Source organism: Mustela nigripes, chromosome 13 (genome assembly GCF_022355385.1).
Source record: "Mustela nigripes isolate SB6536 chromosome 13, MUSNIG.SB6536, whole genome shotgun sequence".
NCBI lineage: Eukaryota > Metazoa > Chordata > Mammalia > Carnivora > Mustelidae > Mustela > Mustela nigripes.
In genome coordinates, this window is record NC_081569.1 from 130,368,362 (window position 1) to 130,388,494 (window position 20,133).

Consider the following 20,133-nt stretch of genomic DNA (forward strand, 5'->3'; position numbering starts at 1 on the left):
CCAAGAAAATAAGTCTCTTCACAAATGCCTTTTAAAAGCATTCCTGGGCACCTGGGTGCGGAGTCGGTTAAGCGTCCAACTCTTTATTTCGGCTCAGGTGGTGATCTCAGGGTCCTGGGATCGAGTTCCAGAGAATCAGGCTCCACATTCAGTGGACCCCCCCGACCCCCGACTCGGGCACGTGCTCGTGTGCATGCGCGCTCAAATAAATCTTAAAAGAAACAAAAACATTCTCTGCCCTTTCATTCATCTGCTGTCTAAAGGAAAAGTTTTCCCTTCAATTCTGCAGACTGAAGTTTCTTCTTTAGGGTTAGAATTTTAAAAAGTAACTGGAGATCCTCAAATTCTCTGAAATAGTATGCAAAGTTAGGTGTGTGAGCATTTTCAAAGGAGAAGACCTAGGATTTTTGGATTCACAAGCCCTAGACCCAAAAAGGTTCAAAACACAGGAGTCCAAGAAAATAATTTCCTACCAACATATCTTCTAGGGCCAGCTGAAGACTTCATTGCCCAAACTCCCAAGGGAACACCTAAACCTTCATACAACCTGGGAGCTCAGAGATCTTCACTGCTGTCCTGTTTCCCAGGGGCAAGGACCTTGTTTCCAACTGTGTCCCTACTCCCAATAGCACCTCGAGAATGGAGCTTGAGGACCCCTCCTGAAGAAGGAGCAAGTCATCTCAACTCCATGGTCTCCCACTTTAACTTGTATCAGAATCACCTGCAGCTTCTGCTTCATCAGGTCTGGGTAAGGGTCCAAGAGTTTTTCTTTCTAAGAAGGTCCCAAATGATGCAGAACCACACACCACATGAAGATCAGTGCCTTAGCTATTAAGCAGAAACTAAGAGATACAACTTATGCCTGAAATTACAGTGGACTGTCATAATTATTAGTTAGCTTTCCCTCTCCTCATCATCTAGCTCCTAGGACATTAGCAGTGATGGTTCCTACCTTGCCTCCCACAGCCACTGGCCTATCAACGATGGCGTGCATGCCCAGAATGGCCGACTGGGGCGGGTTAATGATGGGTGTTCCAAAGAGCGAGCCGAAAACACCTCCATTGCTAATGGTGAAAGTACCACCATCCATGTCTTCAATGGCAAGTTCATTCTTTCGCGCCTAAGAATGGAGATTGAATCATTGAAATATAAGTAAAACCCAGCTTTCTTCACTTACAGAAGCCCAGAAGGCTCCTGTCTGAGATCAACAGTCCAACTTCTAGCTACTGTTCAGCTGAGACACCTGTGGCCAGGCCTCCACACCCGAGGACAGGCACAATGCCTTGAGGACCTTTGCTTTCCCCAGCAGGCCTTCTCTGATAAGGTCTTCTGTGATAAGAGCACGTGACTTCCATGACTGAGCACTGCCAGGTAGGTAGACTTTGGCTCCTGGGGGTGACTGCCAGTCTCAGGCTCTGCACACCTTGCCCAGCACAGAGAGGCTCTGGTTCCCTGAGCACTGACCCCTGGTGAACCCAGCTTTCCCTGGCCGCCCCCGCCCCGTCCCGCTCCCTGACCTGCCGGCAGCTGACACACACGCTGCTTTCCACTTTACCTTCTCTCCCAGTTCACTGATGGTTCGCTCGATATCTGCGTAATTCATAGATTCCACGTTCCTGATGACAGGAACCACCAGACCCTGATGAGAGTGAGAAGCTGTTTTCAGTTCAGATGAACAGTACCCTTAAAAGTCCCTTGATTCCAGCAGATGCTCTCCCCACCCCACTGAGTATCTTAATGACAATGTGATTAACAGAGTCTAAAATATTTAGGTTTGACATTAAGATAGGTGGGCCAAAAGCAAGTTACTCTTTATTAACACCCTTCTGAAAAAGACAGGATTGCAGAAATGCTCTCTCCCCAGGGGTCTGCTTTTTCATGCAAAGGGAGAGTCTAAGACCAGAGCTCCCCACCTCCTTCCCCAACGTACCCGTGGGGTGGCCACCGCGACACTGATGTCAATGTAATCCCTGTACACCACCTCTTTGGTTGTGTCGTCAATCACTGTTGAAAGAAAACACACATAACGTGTAACGGCCCAAGCCTGGGCGAATGCGGAAATACTTGCGTCAACAGAGTAAAAACCCCTGGTGTCTGGTATAGTGCGTGCTGAGCGGCCGGCAGGAAAAGCGCCGCATCACCCGTGGCACGCTCCTCTTACGCCCAGGCCAACCAATCCTAGCATCTCCCAATCTCCCATCTCTCTCTCGGCCTCCGTCAGGCTGAGCACAGGAGCACCCATTTCTCACAGAAAGGCTCAGGACACCACCTCACACAGGACAGGTACAAACGGGGTTCCCTTTAACTAGCTCGCCCAAACCCTCCCTTAACGAAGAATGGCTAGGTTTGAAAAGTGCTCCCAAAAAGGCAGGTTAGCAAAGGGAGGAGGGGTAGCGCTGCCCATTCCGCGGCCTCCTCTCCACAAGAGGTGAGGGAAGTCTCGTTCTCGGAGACTCCGGAGAAGCAGGGTAGTGTAAGCCAGCAAACCAGCAGCAGAAAGTCTAGGTCTGGCGCTCAGGAGAAAATACAAGCTTGGCAATCTTGTCCACAGAAAGACTCTTGTATTGTTAGATAACCCACTGAGGTAAAGCATATTAGTGAGAAAGAGGCCAAAATAGCTCAAAAATGCCTACCTGTACAGGCAGGCAGAAGAAAGGGATGGAGAGCCAGTCAGGAAGCACGAGAAAAACGGAGAAACAAAGAGGTACACATCTGGGCAAAGCAAAGACAGCCCTCTACCTACCCAGAGCGCACCACTCAATGAAAGGGACTAGAGCTTCTATTTCTAGATCTTTAGGGACCCTGGCACTGCTCAGGATTGCAAAAGTGCCACTGTCCCCTCTCCAACCTTCCAGGGAACAGAGAAGTGTCTCAATAGGAAAGAGAACGGCTTGTAAGGTCAACATTTCAATGACGCAGGTGAGCAAAAAGTAAGGAAAACGAGCACCCAGTCCGTGAAAGAGGGCCAAGGCCACGCCCAAGGTCTCCCAACTGAGGTCCATCAACCAGAAATCAAAGGTCGCCCTGGAGCCTATGCCAAATGGGGAAGTCAGGCCCCAAGATCCCGGGGCCCCTGGGAAGGCAGGTGCTAGACAGAACAGGAGAAGCCCTGAGAGCTGGGCTGGCTCAGGAGTGCTTGCCGGCAGAGCAGCTGCCAGCTAGGAACTGGACGAGAAACCATTCTGTCCCGCTAGTGGGGAAAAAATAATCATGGCACCATTTCAGGAAGGGAATCAAGAAATACCTGAACAAAGACACAAAAACACTCCTGTTTTCACGGGTATGAAATAAAGCCTTGGTCTGTGTGTGTGTGGGAGCACACACCCCCCAGGACCTCTTCGGGTCCGGCCACCACAAACTCACCTGCATTGACCACAGGCTGCTCCTGCAAGGCAAAGGCTGAGGCCTTCACGAATGCTGACATGAAGCCTAGTTTGAGGTTATGTTTCTTCAGAAAAGCATCTTTGTGCCGAGCCCTCATCTCCTGGATGTTACTATAAAAACACATTACAAAACAAGTGACCACAAAGCCTTTATTTTGCTTTGCATACCAGTTTCCGACTCCATGTACACAATTGGGTAAGCATTTTTCCCTTACTCTGGACCATCTACCTAAGTTCAAGTTTTGAAATAGTCCAGGAGAGGTCAATACCATAACCTCGCTTCTTTACAAAACCTGGAATCAAAGGAATTGGGTCCAGTCAGTCTTTAGGGTAGGCTGAGCCCCTCCAGGGCTCCCTCGTGTTCCAGAAGTCACAGAACTCCGTGACCAGGAACGTGAACAAGAGCTCGCGCAGCACACTAACACCCTGACCTGGATGAGAAAGTGATTTCCAGCTTCCCTAAAGCTGAGCTCTCTACTCGGAGGAAAAATTATTTTCAGTATAAACAAGGTCTACAAGATAAACAATATTCTTTGTATTTCTTGTTAGAACTGCCCAAAACCCCCAGCAAACTTGGTCAGGGCTTCCTTGTGACATTCTTCCTATTTCCTAAGGAATGAAAACAAAAACCTGACACAACTCCCCAGGTGTTTCGGGCTCCACGTGGTCAGGTACAGACCACATTCGGAACCAGCACTCTTTTAGGCTCACGGCAAAGTCAACAGACTCCCTCCTATTTCCGCGGAGTCAGCAATTCCATTTACTTGCTCCTTCCAACAGGTGCTAACACCCGCCACACATTAACGGCCAAGGCCGGGCATCAAGATAAGAAAGACACAGCCCTTGCCCTTCGTATCAGTTTACTGGATGTGGTTCCCTTGGTATTTAGGAAGTGGACATGTGTGGACCTGAGCTTTTAAAGTACAAGCAGCTGGGCCTTCTGGGAAGCCTCTGCGATGTCAACAGCCTTTGTTCGTTTAGGACTGGTTTTCCACAGATGTGCCACATATGGACTGCAGTTAGTGGGAGATGGCTTTCCCATCATTTTGCTGCAGAAACCTCAGTATTTATCAGAATACCATTCTGTGATGGAAATTGAATTTAACTTTATCTCAGGCCCAAATGCTCCGTTTTCCCTTTCTCCCCATAATGGCCTAATTCGACATTAGCATGAAAGAGAAGACGGTATAACTTTAACTCCCCCTCAGACTGTTTGCCTTTGAAAAAGGAAGTTTTGTGGGGGGGGGGGGTGCACTGATTAGGTTTAAATGTTTGTTTTCCTGAGTCTAACCTTATTTAGCGCTAGGATTACCACCCTAAAGACATTATTGGTTCCCAAGACACAAGAGCTGCAGAAGAGGGAAAGAGATGTGATAAACATCTCTGCTCTCAAACCTGCCCAAATGCTATTGTCTGGTCATTAAGTAGTTTCTATTTCAGAGCTCTGCCCTTGGAGGCAAGGCCTGGGACAACAGGGCAGAGGAGGAGGTCTCAGGAAGGCCCCTTATGGGTAGCTGATCAGCACAAGACCCAAGGGCACTCGATGTAAACGATGTAAACCACATTACCGACTGCAGTGAGACCCCTGGCCACCGTTAAGTGACACCTCGATTAGCTGCTGAAACAAGATCCTGCTACTGCACTTACCTTCCGATCAAAGCTGTTGGGCCAACTGCATCTTCCAAGGCCACAAATATTTACATGTTTTGTCTTAAGGAATTAGGTAGAATTTCAAAGCCCAATTCAATTTGTGTACAATTTGGCCCTAATGCACTGAAACATAAGCTGCAGCCTTTGTGATTCATTAGCCGAGGTCCTTCCCTACGCCCTACAGACGGCAAGGACAGAAACCTTTAGACACCCAGTCTTTTTAGGAAGCTTCGCAACAGCGTGGATGACGGCCAGTGAGCCAGGCCGCAGAGCCCTACTCTGTGAACGATGCCACAGCACACTGTCCGTAAACCACTCCTTTCTCTAGGCTTTTCCAATCCCTTCCAAAAGAAAACAAATTTCCCTAATGAGAAGTAGGTGAGCAGACTAAACACTGAGAAAAAGCAGCAAAGGGATGACCTGAAGACTTCATGATTTACCTCCCAAATTAGGTAGAAACTCATTACTGGCATTCAAAACATTCTGAAGTACGGATCCAACTTTATTCCCGTTCTTTCCCACATACTCCTCACAGCAGAGAGCTCCCAGATGTGTCCTGACTTTCCTGGGTCAGCTCCATATTATTAACATCGTCTGGAATGACCCTTCCCCAAAATGCTACTTGTGTCAGAATGCTAATCAATCTTAAGGTCTATTAAAAATCTCTTTCGGGGCGCCTGGGTGGCTCAGTGGGGTTAAAGCCTCTGCCTTCGGCTCAGGTCATGATCCCAGGGTCCTGGGATCGAGCCCCACATTGGGCTCTCTGCTCAGCAGGGAGCCTGCTTCCTCCTCTCTCTCTGCCCGCCTCTCTGCCTACTTGTGCTGTCAAATAAGTGAATAAAAAAATCTTAAAAAAAAAAAAAATTATCTTTCCTCCACGAAGCATAGCAGAAACTTCCCCTCCCCACTTCTGCTCCTCATCTCCAAAACAAATGATCTCATTTTCTCCATTTCATACTTTGTACCCTTCTGAAACTTCTTTTTCTAGATTTTACTTCATCTGTTTTTTAAAAAAGATTTGAGAGAGAGAGAGTGCGGGGGGAGCTGGAGAGGGAGAGAGAGAATCCCAAGTAGACTCCCCGCTGAGCCCGACACAGGCCAAACGAACCCTGAGATTCTGACCTCAGCCAAAATCAAGAGTCATTCAACCGAATGAACCACCCAAATGCCCCTTACTCTGTGAGTAGCCAATCAGAGGGTGAGCTCCAGATGGATGATGTTCTTTTCACTTATCTCTGCACTCCCCTCAAAGACAGTGTAGCATCCTGTATACAGTACACGCTCCGACACGCGAGCCAAATTTAACTACATTCTCTTCCCCACAGTGCTGGCACTTGTACACACCAAACCGTGAAGAAAATGGGTGAGTCGACAGTCAGCCTACCCTAGAAACAGGTATTCTAAATCTGCCCCTTTGGTTATCCACCCTGGGGTTCTTACTGAAAAACACAACTTGCTTTCCATTTCATTATCACAGCTGTGAAAGGCGAAAGCTACGACAAGCTGCTGCTTATTCACCCCCCAGATCTGAGTGGCTAAGGAACACAAATCAGGAGCAGTCACTGTGAGAAAGCAGCAGGGTACTGGGCTCTGGCTCTTAGTTTGAGGTCATGGGGTTCTCCATCCCAAGGGTAGGCCCCATTGCGCCATCTCTACTTGGCAACTCGACACTAGGCATCAGAGTTTACCACCACTACCAGTCTCATTTATCAGACGTCACAAGATTCAGGTATAAATGGCTAAGTTTTTTAAGTCACAGAGGCAGGCAATTAGAGAATGAACCCAATGGGTCACTGGGTTTTAATCAACAAGCAGTGCAAAGAAGTACCTCTTCTTGCTATTAGTTTTGGAATCAGAACTAGGTAGGGGCTGGGGCAAGTTCAAGTGTTCAAGAAAAAAGGCACGGGGAGGAAGAGACGCAGAGCTCTCACCTCATGTCGATCTCGTTGAAAGTCGTCAGCATGGCACACGTGTTCTGGGCCTCCTTCAGACGCTGGGCGATGCGCTGCCGCATCCTGTTCATTTTCTCCTGGAAGCAGGACGAGGATTGACGGTCCGGGATCTCCAGATCAAGCCCCCCACTCAGTCCAAGGGGGCACACAGCTTGCAAGGACCGATGTGTCAAGAACTAGGAACCTAAGTACAACAAGAGCTCCAGGCTCTCTTTCCCGTGGTGGCCTTGGCGCCTCTGAGCAATGACAAGGAAAGCCAGACAAAAACTACTCGCTCAGAGGTGCCTGAGTTTGACCAAGAATGGAAATTCAGGAAATGGTTTGATTTAAAAATCAGAATCAATTTTTGAAAAGGAATAGTGTGGTGTAGGGCTAGTCAGCTCAAGAAGCACTATAGATTTCTGGTGATAAAGACTTGCATGAGAACAGCTATTTGTGCAATGGAAACTCACCAGCAACAAACTTTGAGGCTGTAGTATTTTTAGGAGGTCTTCTTAGACAGAGGAACCCACACTCTTGACCATATACTTCCTTGAGGTTTTACAGGTGCCCCTATCAGCTACTGCTACCATGGAGCCCTCAGTGACATGTCCCCGGAAGATAGGAACAGGGCTCAGGAAGACCACTTCCAGCAGTGTGTGTTACTGTGCGAAGGAGGGGCACACTACTAAGCTCCCACCCCCTGCGGACAGCTCACTCAGCCAAGGCAGGCCAGTGGGAGCACAGCACCATGGGAAAAGCCACTGGGCAGGTGTTCTGAAGACTTCAGGTTCTAGGCCTCTCGTATGACAAGTAGAGGACTACGAACAAGCCACTTCCTAAACTTGGTTGCCATGAGCTGCCAGCAATTCAAAGGGGACACCACAATGCCACACTTCACTAATCTCAACACCGTCCCCTCGGTCTCTTCCTGGAAGTGGTCCCCAAAGGCTTACCCGATGTTCCGAACGCAGACCCTTGCCAGCTCCTGGCTCAGCTACTGGAGGGGCAGCCGTGGGTTTCACTGCAGACACTGAAAATGAAGAGAAGGTGCAGCTCCATCAGCAAAATCAGACACAGAGCAGCTCTCTCAGCCCACAGGTCCCATCCCTTTGTTTTACTAAAATCATCTTTTTGCACCAAAAAAAAGAAAGAAAGAAAGAAAAAAGGAAATCAGAGAAACATTTACTAAGTGCCAGTGCTTTCAGACCGAACAGTCACTTAATCCTTAAGATACTGTGAGGTGTACTAGTACCATTCCTATTTCACAGATGAACAATCTGCCGAGAAGTAACGTAACTAGCCTAAGTCACAGAGCTGTAAACAGAAAGCTGGAAACCTGTCTTCAGATATAGTCTAGAGTTCCTTCTACAAAGCAGCCAATGGAGCTTGTTCGGAGCTGTGATTAGTCTCCAATTCCGCCCAGTGAGGGAACATGGCACTGGAGGAGATGTTCTTCTCCCACACGGAGACACGCAGGAGGTGGAGGCATACCGGGTTTGCTAGCTAGAGGCTGTGAGGGCGAGGGCATTGGTGGCATCTGAGTGGGTATGGATGCTGCGGGGGGAGGAGGAGCTGCCGATGCTGGAGGCTCTGCTTTGGGGGCTGCGGCAGCAGGAGCTTCGGCTGGCTTGGCCTTCGCAGGAGCAGCTGGAAAAGAAGAAAAACAGAGGCCATTGGCACTGTCTGGAACAAAAAGCTACCAAATCACAGATACTTAGCAAGGTTAGCAGCAAAAGCTCGATCTCCAATCACCTGACAAATGCTAACTGGCTATATACAAGGCACTCTGAAATGCACACGATGGTAGAAGGCGCTATCCTTGCACTCCCCGGGCCTCCTAGACGTCCTACATTACCTAACTGCCTCCATTCAGCTGCCTTCCTGATTCACAAGCACCGACTGGTGATCAAGTCTAGCAAGTACTTTCAAAGCACCTATTAAGCCCATGGCAATGTAAACTTCTATGCAACTGAAGATGTTGATACACATACATGAAAGCAACACATTTCTAGTAATGTGAGTACAGACAGCCTTGTCTTGCATTTTACCATCACGTATGGAAGAATGCTCTTAACTATTAAAAAATAAAAGTTTAAATAATCAAAGGCTCACTCAGACTTAGGAGTTCAAAGCACTTCATCTAGCATAATGCTCATAAACCACGACTTTAAATTAGATGTTTTTACTTTATCCATCTGTACATACCTGGTTTCGTATTTAAATTACAAGAACATTCTTTTAAAGGAATGAACAGAAGATGAAAGCATTGATCTTATTCCCTAGCCTTCTACTGCACACTATTTCCATTCTGGGCTTTTGGTCTTACCCTGATTAATCTCAAGGATGCAATCTACTCTCTCTCTCTCAACTATTTTGATAGAGAAAGAAAAACAGACTTTAGTAGTTACAGCATTTAACCAAGAATCAGAAAAGCAGTTATTTTCTTTTCTAATCTCTCAGAATGACTGTAAGGCGCCATACAAATTCATTTCCTTATTTCCCACTTCCTCCCAAGAGAAAGAGCAACCTCCCTCAGAAATGAGAATAGATGTGAAACAAACAAACAAACACTAAAACATTGAATTCTCCAGAACAGACACCATGAAATACTACTTCTTCTCCTTTTAGAATAGTGGCTCTTGGGGCACTTGGGTAGCTTAGTCAGTTGAGTGTCTGCCAGGTCTGGGGAGGAAGCCCCATGTGGGGCTCCCTGCTCAGCGGGCAGTCTGCTTCTCCCTTTCCCTCTGCCCTTTCCCCTGACTATATACTCTGTCTCTCTCAAATGAACAAATAAAACCTAAAAAAACCACAACAAAACAAGAATAGTGGCTCTCAGCCCTGTGTATCAGTATCGAGCTTTTGCTCGAGACAGCATTTAAAAAAACAAAACAAAACAACTTTAATAACCAGGATGATAACCCAGATTTAATATGTCAGAATCCTTGGGCTATAGGGTCTAGGCATTTGTGGGTTTTCGTTTTTTTTTTTTGAGAGAGAGATGCACGTGCAGGGGTTAGTGGGGGGTGGGGTAGAGAGAGAATCTTAAACAGGCTCCATGTCCAGGGCAGGGCTTGATCTCAGGACCTTGGAATCAGGACCTGAGTAGAAATCAAGAGCTGGTCACACAACAATGGAGCCGCCCGGGTGCCCTGCATGTTATTTTTAGAGCTCCCATCTGATTCTGATGCCAGGGCTGAGGAGGGGAGGGAAGAAAGAAAAAAAAAAATCACTAACTTTAAAATCTTCTCTCTATTATACTTTTAAGAAAAGGTCCAGCATAAGAAATATATGTGGAAATAACAGTTACTATGAGGTTTTGTTTTTTAAATACCATCTTCTTTTATAATTTACCGCTTAAAAGTACCCAGTACACAAATATCACCTGTCTTAGTCCCTCAACTAACAGCAACCGGAAAGCCAGTCTTGGAGTTATCATGGAATTAGTAGATTATGCTCAGCCCCAATTCCAAGGGGGAACACTGGAGACCTTGACAACCAGGAGAACTTCTTTACCGCCAGTTTTCCTGAGTGTGAAAAGAGGAGTGCCTCCTTCTACTTTTCCCCCATCAGGTACCAAAAGAGCTTCAATCACGCCATTTGCTGGTGATGGAACCTGCACAGATGTCTGAAAAACAAGGACCGAGGGAGAAAGAGTCCAAATTTTTACTCAGCATTAGAAAATTGTCTAGAATCTCAAATATGAGTCACAACAGTCACAACACAGATATACTAGACTCTGCTTATGGAAATACCAAGACCACGATCTCAGAGTAATAAGGAGTCAATGCTATCATGAAGATTCACTGTTTGTCCTTCCTCAGAAACCTTAAAAGCAATGTTCAGATAATGTATTTCCAAGTGAGACACAAAAACCCAATTGAAGCAGTTCACACACACATATGCACACATGCAAACACACACTACAAAATTAATGCTACTGAAGTACATAATACATATACTAAGAACAATCTAAAATTAAAATTTTATTTTTTTAATTAAAATTTTAAAGCTTTTTCTTTTTTAAAAGATTTTATTTATTTATCTGACAGACAGAGATCACAAGTAGGCAGAGAGGCAGGCAGAGAGACAGGAATGGAAGCAGGCTCCCTGCTGGGCAGAGAGCCCGATGTGGGGCTCGATCCCGGGACCCTGGATCATGACCTGAGCCGAAAGCAGAGGCTTTAACCCACTGAGCCACCCAGGTGCCCCAAGCTTTTTCTTTTTTTTTTTTTTTTAAAGATTTTATTTATTTATTTGACAGAGAGAGATCACAAGTAGGCAGAGAGAGAGGAGGAAGCAGGCTCCCTGCTGAGCAGAGAGCCCGATGCGGGACTCGATCCCAGGACCCTGAGACCATGACCCGAGCCGAAGGCAGCGGCTCAACCCACTGAGCCACCCAGGCGCCCAAGCTTTTTCTTTTTAATGAGCTATTCCAACACTTTTACAACTGAGGTTAGAGCAAGTTAAAAATTATCTTTAACAGTTAAGTCCCCTTTTTAAAAATTAGGTTAAAAAACCAAAGGGAGACCACAAAAAATTACACTAATATAGGACAAGCCTACCTTGTCAGTTTCAATCTCACAAACCACTTCATCTTCTGCAACAGTGTCTCCAACGGCTGAAAAGACAAAGGCTACCTGTTAAGGCGGGGTGGGGGGGCCAGGGGACCCTAGTAGCTACAAAATCCCTTTAGATAGTTGTTATAAGACCCCTTCCCTACAGGGCCAGGAAAAATTACATGTCGTGTAGAAAAGGGAGGAACCCAATTTATTGCGGCAGGGAGATGGGGAGGTCAGTGATGACAACTTTATCAAATACTTCAACTTAAGAAGTAGGCCCTGAAATCTTACCTTTCTCCCACCTGACGTCTCCCTCTGTGACAGATTCAGCAAATGCTGGAGTTTTGACTGTAATCACATCATCCTCTGGGAAAAAAGCAGAAGAGGAAATCACATGTAGTCCGTATTTTTCCTTTTTAATTAAACTCTTGTCAGTTGTTGCTCTTGCCATTAAAACACCAATCCCATGAAGGCAGGAAACTGAAGGCAGGTACTTACTGCACACAGCTGTAGTTCTGAAGAAGCGAACACTGAAGACACTACTGTTGTTAATACTGCAGAAAAAAAACATAAAAAAAGTAAACTCCTTTAGCAGGTGAGCCACTGGCAAGCTAGTCTAGAACCCCACACATAGACCACTTTCTCTTTAAATCAGTGATTCTCAGCCAACGGTGCCCATGAGTGTCACCTGGAGGGACTTTTTAAAACATTCATGTCCAGGCCCCATCCCCAGAGACTGACTCAACAGGTCTATAGCAGAGCCTGGACGACAAGGGTACCCTACGTAGTAAATGCCTTGGGTTGAGTCCAGAACCCTGTGCTCAGTGAAATGTCAGTTCCCACAAAATATAGACTTTCATTTGGTTCAGTGAAGAAAAAGATAAGCATCCTTTGCACATCCACTGTAAGGGATTAGTCTCCCGATTAAGTTTTTTCCTAGACAAAATCCAAGGAAAATAAACTGGGTGCCCTCGCAGTGCCTGCCACTGTGCCACAAACAATGAGGTTTCTGTCTGCAGGATTACAAACAGAGATCAGATAAGGCAGCAAGAGGAGACAGTTAACTCAGAATTAAAACGAGATATTATGGCCCAGGGGTTGGGAGAGGGCAGAAGCACCAAAAAAACCCTATCTCCTAGTTGGTTCTCTGGCTAGGAGACAATCATTGGTCCATTCTGGACTCATTCAAGAGGAACTTCAAAAGACCAAGATATTTTCTGATAGGACACTAACTTCAAATAATGTAACTAGAGAATGATACTACTTTGTATACACAAACCATTAACAGTGGTTAACTCTGGAGAGTGGGAAATGTAGATATATACAGTACCCATGGTTATCTGTTATATACATACACATTTTGGGAGCGTGATCTGGACCAATGGGGACTTTCACTTTCTACACTTTAGGATTCTGAATATTCTATAACAAGTACCTTTGTAATACTGAATTAAAACAGATTCAAGTTGTCACTTGTTATTTGTACTTTTGTAATGTCAAAATAACTATAAGATCTATTTTAAAAAATCAAGGGAAAATATGCTATTTTTTTTTTTAAAGCACAAAACACAAGGTAATCTGCAAAAAGTTTATAACCATGTGTTAAGTGTTCATGGACAAGAACTCATGGGTAGTTTGCGATTGCAGAGACTCCTCTGTGAGGACACTCAAGAACCTGGAGCTCTGGATGACTCTAAGAAGAGGAACTTGGGGGGCACTGCAAGACAAGGGTAAAGTCTCATTTTACTTTTGAATCATAAAAAACCAAAATGTTTTATAATAAAGAGTTTTTAAAAAATAAAGTGGGTACTTTATTAGATTAGAGTGATCTCACCCCACAAATTTTAGTGGGGTGTTTTTTTTTTTTTAAACAAATAATTTACTGGGGCACCTTGGTGGCTCAGTAGGTTAAGCTCTGACTTTGACTCAGGTCATGAGCTCGGGATCCTGGGATCCAGCCCCGTGTCAGGTTCTGTGTTCAGTGGGGTTTGCTTGTCCATCTCATACTCCTGCCCCTCACCCCACCTGTGCTCTGATAAAAATCTTTAAAAAAGAGTAATTTACTTTTTTAAAAAAATGTTTTATTTATTTGAGAGAGAAGCAATGAGAGAGAGTATAAGTGAGGAGAAGGTCAGAGAGAGAAGCAGACCCCCTGTGGAGCTGGGAGCCCGGTGCAGGACTTGATCCCAGGACTCCAGGATTATGACCTGAGCCCAAGGCAGTTGCTTAACCAACTGAGCCACCCAGGCGCCCAAAAGTAATTTACTTTTAAACACTTATTTGTTGTGTTTATTGCATCAAAATTTGTAGTTGTTCCAATTTTCCTTTAATTGCAGCTGAGCAGCACATTTTAAATTGCTCTAAATAATTTTTTTAACATTTTAAAAATCGATTTTATTTATTCATTTCACAGACAGAGATCACAAGTAGGTGGAGAGGCAGGCAGAAAGAGGAGGAAGCAGGTTCCCTGCTGAGCAGAGAGCCCGATGCGGGGCTCAATTCCAGGACCCTGAGATCATGACCTGAGCTGAAGGCAGAGGCTTCAACCCCCTAAGCCACCCAGGCGCCCTGCTCTAAATAATCTTTAAGTTACAAAAGTATCAGATGTTCACTTGTAGAATATTTTGAAACAGCAAAAAAGCCATGATTATACTGTATAGTAAAAAACAGAATTATTGGGCACCTGGGTGGCTCAGTGGGTTAAGCCGCTGCCTTCGGCTCAGGTCATGATCTCAGGGTCCTGGGATCGAGTCCCGCATCCGGCTCTCTGCTCAGCAGGGAGCCTGCTTCCTCCTCTCTCTCTCTCTCTCTCTCTCTCTCTCTGCCTGCCTCTCTGCCTACTTGTGATCTCTCTCTGTCAAATTTAAAAAAAAAAAAAAAACAATTATTTTGTAACCCATGTTTCCCCATTTATCATAGTGTCGACATGTTAACATGACATAGCTTAACCAATCCTGCTCTATTTGGCCATTTTGAGAGAAATCTGGGTATACCAGGAGTTCTTCTGTAACGATTCTTAGAAATGGAATTGCCGGATCAAAAAATACACACAGTTCAAGACTCATGAATGCTAATTGCCCTCCAAAACCTAACTCAGAAATTCATGTTTCTAGTACTGAGTGCATCATTTTCTTAATTGAAAGGTAAATCCCATCGTGATGCACAGTGAAAGAACTAAACCCTTCATTTTGAGGGTTCCCCCTCTGCAGAACCCAGCTTGATGGCTGTTTAACAGATAACTAGAAAGCATCCTTTTACCGCTACCCTGAAAATACTTGGAATGCAAAGCAGCATTAAGCAACACTCATAAGCAGAAGTTAATCTGAAACACACACAGGTGGCCTTTCTCCAAACCCTGTTACGCAATAATAGCATTCCCTCTGATGTAGTCAAAGTCCCAGGACTCAACTGACTCTGTCTTTTGTTTTTACTGTTTCTAAAAATGAAGAACTATGCTACCAAGAGGATGCTCTAAATCTCCACAGTAAATGTTAACCTCCAGCCCTTCAGCTGCACCTGTATCCAAGCAGAATACTTAAGAGCAAGCTTCTGTATCTATTCCCATAAAGAGAGTTCCAACTTCACTTTCATTACAATCTAAACACCTGAGGAGAAGCACACTCCACCTGACATGGAGCTGAAGCTCAAGGTACATCACATGTCATAAATCAACATCAAGGTTAGGCCTACAGACTCAACATAAGCACCTTGATTATCTAGGCCCAGAAGCCAGTGAAGAAAGCAGGTGGTCAAATTTAGAACTGGTGTCTTAAATACCCGGTGGCCACACATCTGTGCTCCCCAGTGATACTTACACAATCTTCCTGCTGTCAGGGTAACCTGGTCCCTGACATAAGGAGACCCCTGCAAGAAACAAAACAACTCGTAACCAACAACTCTTATACAGGATACCTGCTGGGAATAGGAAAAAAATCTGTTCACCCCTAACTCTGACATAGAGCAAGATCAAATGTAGGCAACAATATCATCCTTATCACACAGAGTCCTGCTTCTTAATGGCAGAGAGCAACAGGTATGTGAGATTGAGAGTGGGTACGTGTTTTGAAAAAAAAAAGGGGGGGGGGGATTCTAAGGGCTTACCTTAAAATTCATAACCTATCATTATCCCTACATGTTTTCATAATAAAACCTCCCTACTCCCCCGAGTGTTCAAACAGAATTGAAGCTAGAGAAAGACCTATCATGGCTTATCCTGTGACTACACAGAGCCTAATCTGAGAAGCAGTGGGCAAGTCTGGTCTGGGTTACGGTTTCCCTGGTTACTTAAAATGCACTGAGCTGGAAGTCTCACTGCATACACCTTAGTAGCAAAGACGGGGCTACTCTCAGCCCAGGGTCTCCAGCCTGCCCCACTACTGAGCAAATCACTGTTCCTCCTTTCAGTTTAATTGCGCTCCCGTGAGCTCTGAGGTCGTGCACTCTGGTCAAACTCAGCAAGGTGGGAGCCCCTGTCTGCCCCACCAAATGTCGTTATGACAGATAATGGCATTCTCCCCACTGACAACTAATCACAACAAGGGCTGCCACCTCACCTGAAACATTCTTTCAGGGGTCTTCTTTTTTTTTTTTTTTTCAGATTAACAACGCTTTCTAAATAAATGATGGGCTCAGGAAACAAGAGAGGAGAAACAGCTCTCCCTTTTGCCTCCTTCTTCCCCAAATCTCCAGGGTTTCAAGAGTCAAGGAAATCACCATGTCCAGTAGTCCGTGCCTCTGCAGTATAAATCCCAAGCAGAGCATATCTTTGAGCTAGACAGCCAGCAGCCCATCCTGAGTTTTGGAACCCTGAGTCCAATTTAGAGTTCATCCTACGGCAAGTCTCATTTGTATAGTTGCTTTAGGGTTTATAAAAAGCTTTCACATAATGACCTCATTTTGATTTTCACGTCTCACAACTCCCTAAAGTAGAACGACCATCTGCTATTATTCCCACTTTTTATATAAGTAGGGCCTCTGGAGGTTTAGGGGACTAGCCCAAGGTGAAGCCCTGAGCCACAATGCAAACCCCAAGTACAAGGTTCTTTCCACTGTCCTACCAGTCTATAAATGGAGAAAATGTTTACTTTTAGGATTCCTAGTTTAAAAGAATATTTATTATTCAGAGTCCACTATGAGCTTACACTCTGCTAGGTGCCTATGTTCTCACGACTCTTAGAATAAAGTCCAAGAACTTGACACATTCCTGTACTGTCCAGCCCTCCCTATCTTTCCAGCCAGCCAGACTTCCTTTCCATTTCTATGACAGGTCAAGTCCCTTCCTGCCTGACAACCTCTGCACAAGCAATTCCCTTTGCCTGGAATATTGTTCTCTTGGCCAACTGCTATGTATTCTTAAAGACTTGGCTTAAATATCACTTTTTCAGGCAGGCCTTTACTGACATTCTCACCACACTCTTGACCCTCCCAAGATGGGCTACATCCCACCCTTTCATTATATGCTGCACTCCTTGCTCACAGTCACCACAGTGTAATTGTGGCCTTATGTATGCATAAATGTCCCTTTGCTAGCTCTCCAGCTAGCCCTTATGATCCTGGAGGGTAGAGACCAACTGTTTCTCTGTCACCTAGCACAGTGCCTGGCACATAGGAAGAACTCAAAGGATCTGATGAGCACTTGAGTAAATGACAACATGGTGGGTTAAGAGCTTAAGTTGAGGAGGCAGGTAGAGCTGGCTTGACCAATAGGTGGCTGAGTGACCTTGGTCAAAGCACTTACCCTTTATTAGCCTTGGGGCATGCGTTTGTAAAACAGAGAATACCTTTTTTTTAAACATATAATGCATTATTTGTTTCAGGGGTACAGGTCTGTGAACACCTCTCTTATTGTTTCTTGATGATAAACTGCAAGATGCAGAAAGCGTTCAGAACCATACTTGGTCCACAGAAAGCTCACAATACGATCGACTCATCCAACGAATATTTATGTCAGGCATATAAAAAATTGGGATAAAAACTAAATTGCTTCCAATAGTCTCTACACCATCTCCTCTCTCATGCCATTTCTTCCTTTAACCAAAATTTTCTGGCTAAATCCTTTTTTCCAGTTTCAAAACCCTGCCAAGCTCTTCCCTTCTTCAGGGACTCTGTAGATGCTATTCCTTTTCCTTTTCCTGCTCTTCACTGAACTCGCCTCTGTCACAACCTCTGGGTTGCAGCTTTAACGTCCCCTACGAAAGAGGGCCCTTCTGTCCACCTTCATTTATTTCCTTCTCAGCACTTAATCAAAATTCATGATCCCTCATCTGCTTAGCAAGTTACACATTCCCCCTAGACCTTAAGCGCCAGGAAGGTAAGAATTGTTAACTGCTGCATCCCTCGTGGGCGCCTAGCACAGTGCCTGACAGGCAGCGGAAACTCGGTAACTATGTGCCAAATGAGTAAGTGACAGCTGTTATTAAATAGCACTTTGTTTCGCTCCACATCGTGTGGAGAAACGAAGGCACCCCGGTTTCAAATACTGCTCTGCCCAGGAGGGCATGTTAGGTGACGGGAAGGGCACAACTTACCAGGCAGGGAACGTCTCCCTAGAGGGCAGTTCCCCTGTTGAGAAAGAAGACATTATCGACGTCACCCATGATGAAAGGAGGGAAGAAACAGCTTTTTAAGAGAGACTCAAAGCGGCCGAGGTGCTAGTGACAGGTGAATCTCGTGACTCCAAAAGGCAAAGACAACAGCCAGGGCTCCCAGTCCCAGTCGGCACCCTGGGCCTGCCAAACTACCTCAACTTCCCATCCGGGCTGACGTCCACTAACGGGAGAATGGGGGCGGGCCCCGATCCCGCCGGGGGACTCGGCGGCGCCGCCTCCCAAACTCGGAGTCTCGTGTCCGGACGGGCGCGGCTCTGGGCGGCTCCTCCGCCCCGGCGCCGAGGGTGGGGCCCAGCAGGGGACTGGGCACCGGCTGCCTCGGGAAGGCGGGGGGCCGCTGGGCTCTGCAAGACGACCCCGAGAGCAACGGCGGCCCCGGGCCGCTCAGCCCGCGGCCTCCGCGTCCCGGTGCCCTTGGTGCCCGGCTTGACCGGCGCGCCGCCCTCCTGCTCCCCGGGCTGCCCCTCTGCCCGCCGGCGAGTTTCTCATCCGCCGGTGCTCCGGCCCCACCGGACAATACCTTCTGGAAGGCAGAGAGCGAGCGGCTGAACGCCCGGGACACGCAGCGAGACCGGGACAGCATCGCGGCAGCGGCGGCGGAGCCGAGGGCGGGCGGACACCGGATATAGGGCCCGGCACCAACCGGAAGCGGAGCGGGCCGCGGCACCCGCCGCGCGGGGAGGGATGTTCGGAGCGAACCACTGACGCCGGGGGAGGGAGGGGGGAGAGAGCAGACAGGCCGCGCGAAGCGGCCGGCGCCTCTGCACACCGGTCTGCGCCAGAGAGCCCACAGCGGCGGGGCGCTGTCGGAGCCCGCCGCACGCCTACGAGCAACCGGAGATGCTCGTTCCACCCACCCCAACACCTTTCTGCAGAGCTGGCCCTGAGCTTGGCGCCGGTCTCTTTCTGGGACCCCGGGACACCGCGCCTAAAAGTGAGGAAGGCTGGCACGGGCTTTGAACTCGGATCTTGGCAGACATGCCTGCTTGATCTTACACGTGGGTGGCGTGGGGCAGATGACATTGCTTCCCTGAGCCTCAGGTTCCACAATTACATAAAACAAAACAAAACAAAGCAAAACAAAAGTCACTTCCCTGCCTCTCTAACTCCAGAATAAAGAAACAGCTTAAAGGAAGCTCTGAGGGGTTCCCATTGCCCTTTTATCAGACGATCGCTAAGTAACCTTACTTATATCTGATCTTCCCTAGTGCTACTCACACTCTCTCCAGCCAAGCTAATTGTTTCCCATACATCCTGTGCATTTTGAAGGCCGTTTATTAGTCACTCTATCTGTAGAATATAAACGGCTAACTTAGGGACCTTGTCTGTCTTGTTCATGGCTGTATGTACAGTACTTAGAAGAGAGATTGGCATAGGTAGGTAGGTGTGTAATCATTCTGCCTGGTATCTTCAAAGTGGAAGCACGTAGCTTCCTCTCCCTCTTTTTTAGTTTTCCAGGCCCCTGGATATTCACCTTCCTTTTTTTTTTTTTTTTTTTTTAAGATTTTATTTTTAAGTAATCTCTGTGCCCAAGGTGGGGCTGGAACCCATGACCCCAAGATCAGGAGTTGCATCCTCTACCAGCTGAGCCAGCCACGTGCCCCTATAGCTCACCTTCCTAATAGAAAAGGTTTCCTATAAGCTTTGGTGGAATTAAGAGTGATTGAATGAATGGGGGCACCTGGGTGGCTCAGATGGTTAAGCGTCTGCCTTCAGCTCCAGTCATGATCTTGGGGTCCTGGAATTGAGCCCCACGGTGGGCTCCCAGCTCAGGGGGAGTCTGCTTCTTCCTCTCCCTCTGCCTCTCCTGTGCTCTTTTTCCCCTTCAAATGAATAAATAAAATCTTTAAAAAAAAAAAAAAAAAAAAAAAAGGAGAGAGAGAGAGAATGAATGGGCTGCTGGTGCCTGCTCTTTTTTTTTTTTTTTTAAGGACTTTATTTATTTATTTGACAGACAGAGATCACAAGTAGGCAGAGAGGCAGGCAGGGACAGAGAGGG

General features: G+C 46.5%; 2 protein-coding genes across 4 annotated transcripts in view; one reads left to right on the plus strand and one right to left on the minus strand.

The window, feature by feature from the left end:
• RPS6KL1 (ribosomal protein S6 kinase like 1) overlaps positions 1–1,363 on the plus strand; it is a 21,063-nt gene extending 19,700 nt beyond the window's left edge. For all 3 annotated transcript variants that reach the window (XM_059373731.1, XM_059373732.1, XM_059373734.1), the window contains one exon: positions 1,180–1,363. In XM_059373731.1, coding sequence (XP_059229714.1) covers positions 1,180–1,348 — 169 coding nt within the window. In that variant the 3' untranslated portion in view covers positions 1,349–1,363. The remainder of the gene's footprint in view (positions 1–1,179) is intronic.
• DLST (dihydrolipoamide S-succinyltransferase) overlaps positions 1–18,773 on the minus strand; it is a 20,494-nt gene extending 1,721 nt beyond the window's left edge. The window contains exons 1-14 of the mRNA XM_059373736.1: positions 18,655–18,773; positions 18,054–18,087; positions 15,342–15,390; positions 12,025–12,080; positions 11,818–11,892; positions 11,530–11,585; positions 10,481–10,592; positions 8,459–8,614; positions 7,921–7,997; positions 6,965–7,062; positions 3,364–3,494; positions 1,931–2,004; positions 1,556–1,639; positions 953–1,120 (exon numbers count right to left, since the gene is read on the minus strand). Of these exons, the coding sequence (XP_059229719.1) occupies positions 953–1,120; positions 1,556–1,639; positions 1,931–2,004; positions 3,364–3,494; positions 6,965–7,062; positions 7,921–7,997; positions 8,459–8,614; positions 10,481–10,592; positions 11,530–11,585; positions 11,818–11,892; positions 12,025–12,080; positions 15,342–15,390; positions 18,054–18,087; positions 18,655–18,717 (1,233 nt within the window). The 5' untranslated portion in view covers positions 18,718–18,773. The remainder of the gene's footprint in view (positions 1–952; positions 1,121–1,555; positions 1,640–1,930; positions 2,005–3,363; positions 3,495–6,964; positions 7,063–7,920; positions 7,998–8,458; positions 8,615–10,480; positions 10,593–11,529; positions 11,586–11,817; positions 11,893–12,024; positions 12,081–15,341; positions 15,391–18,053; positions 18,088–18,654) is intronic.
• Between the last annotated feature and the right edge of the window lie 1,360 nt (positions 18,774–20,133).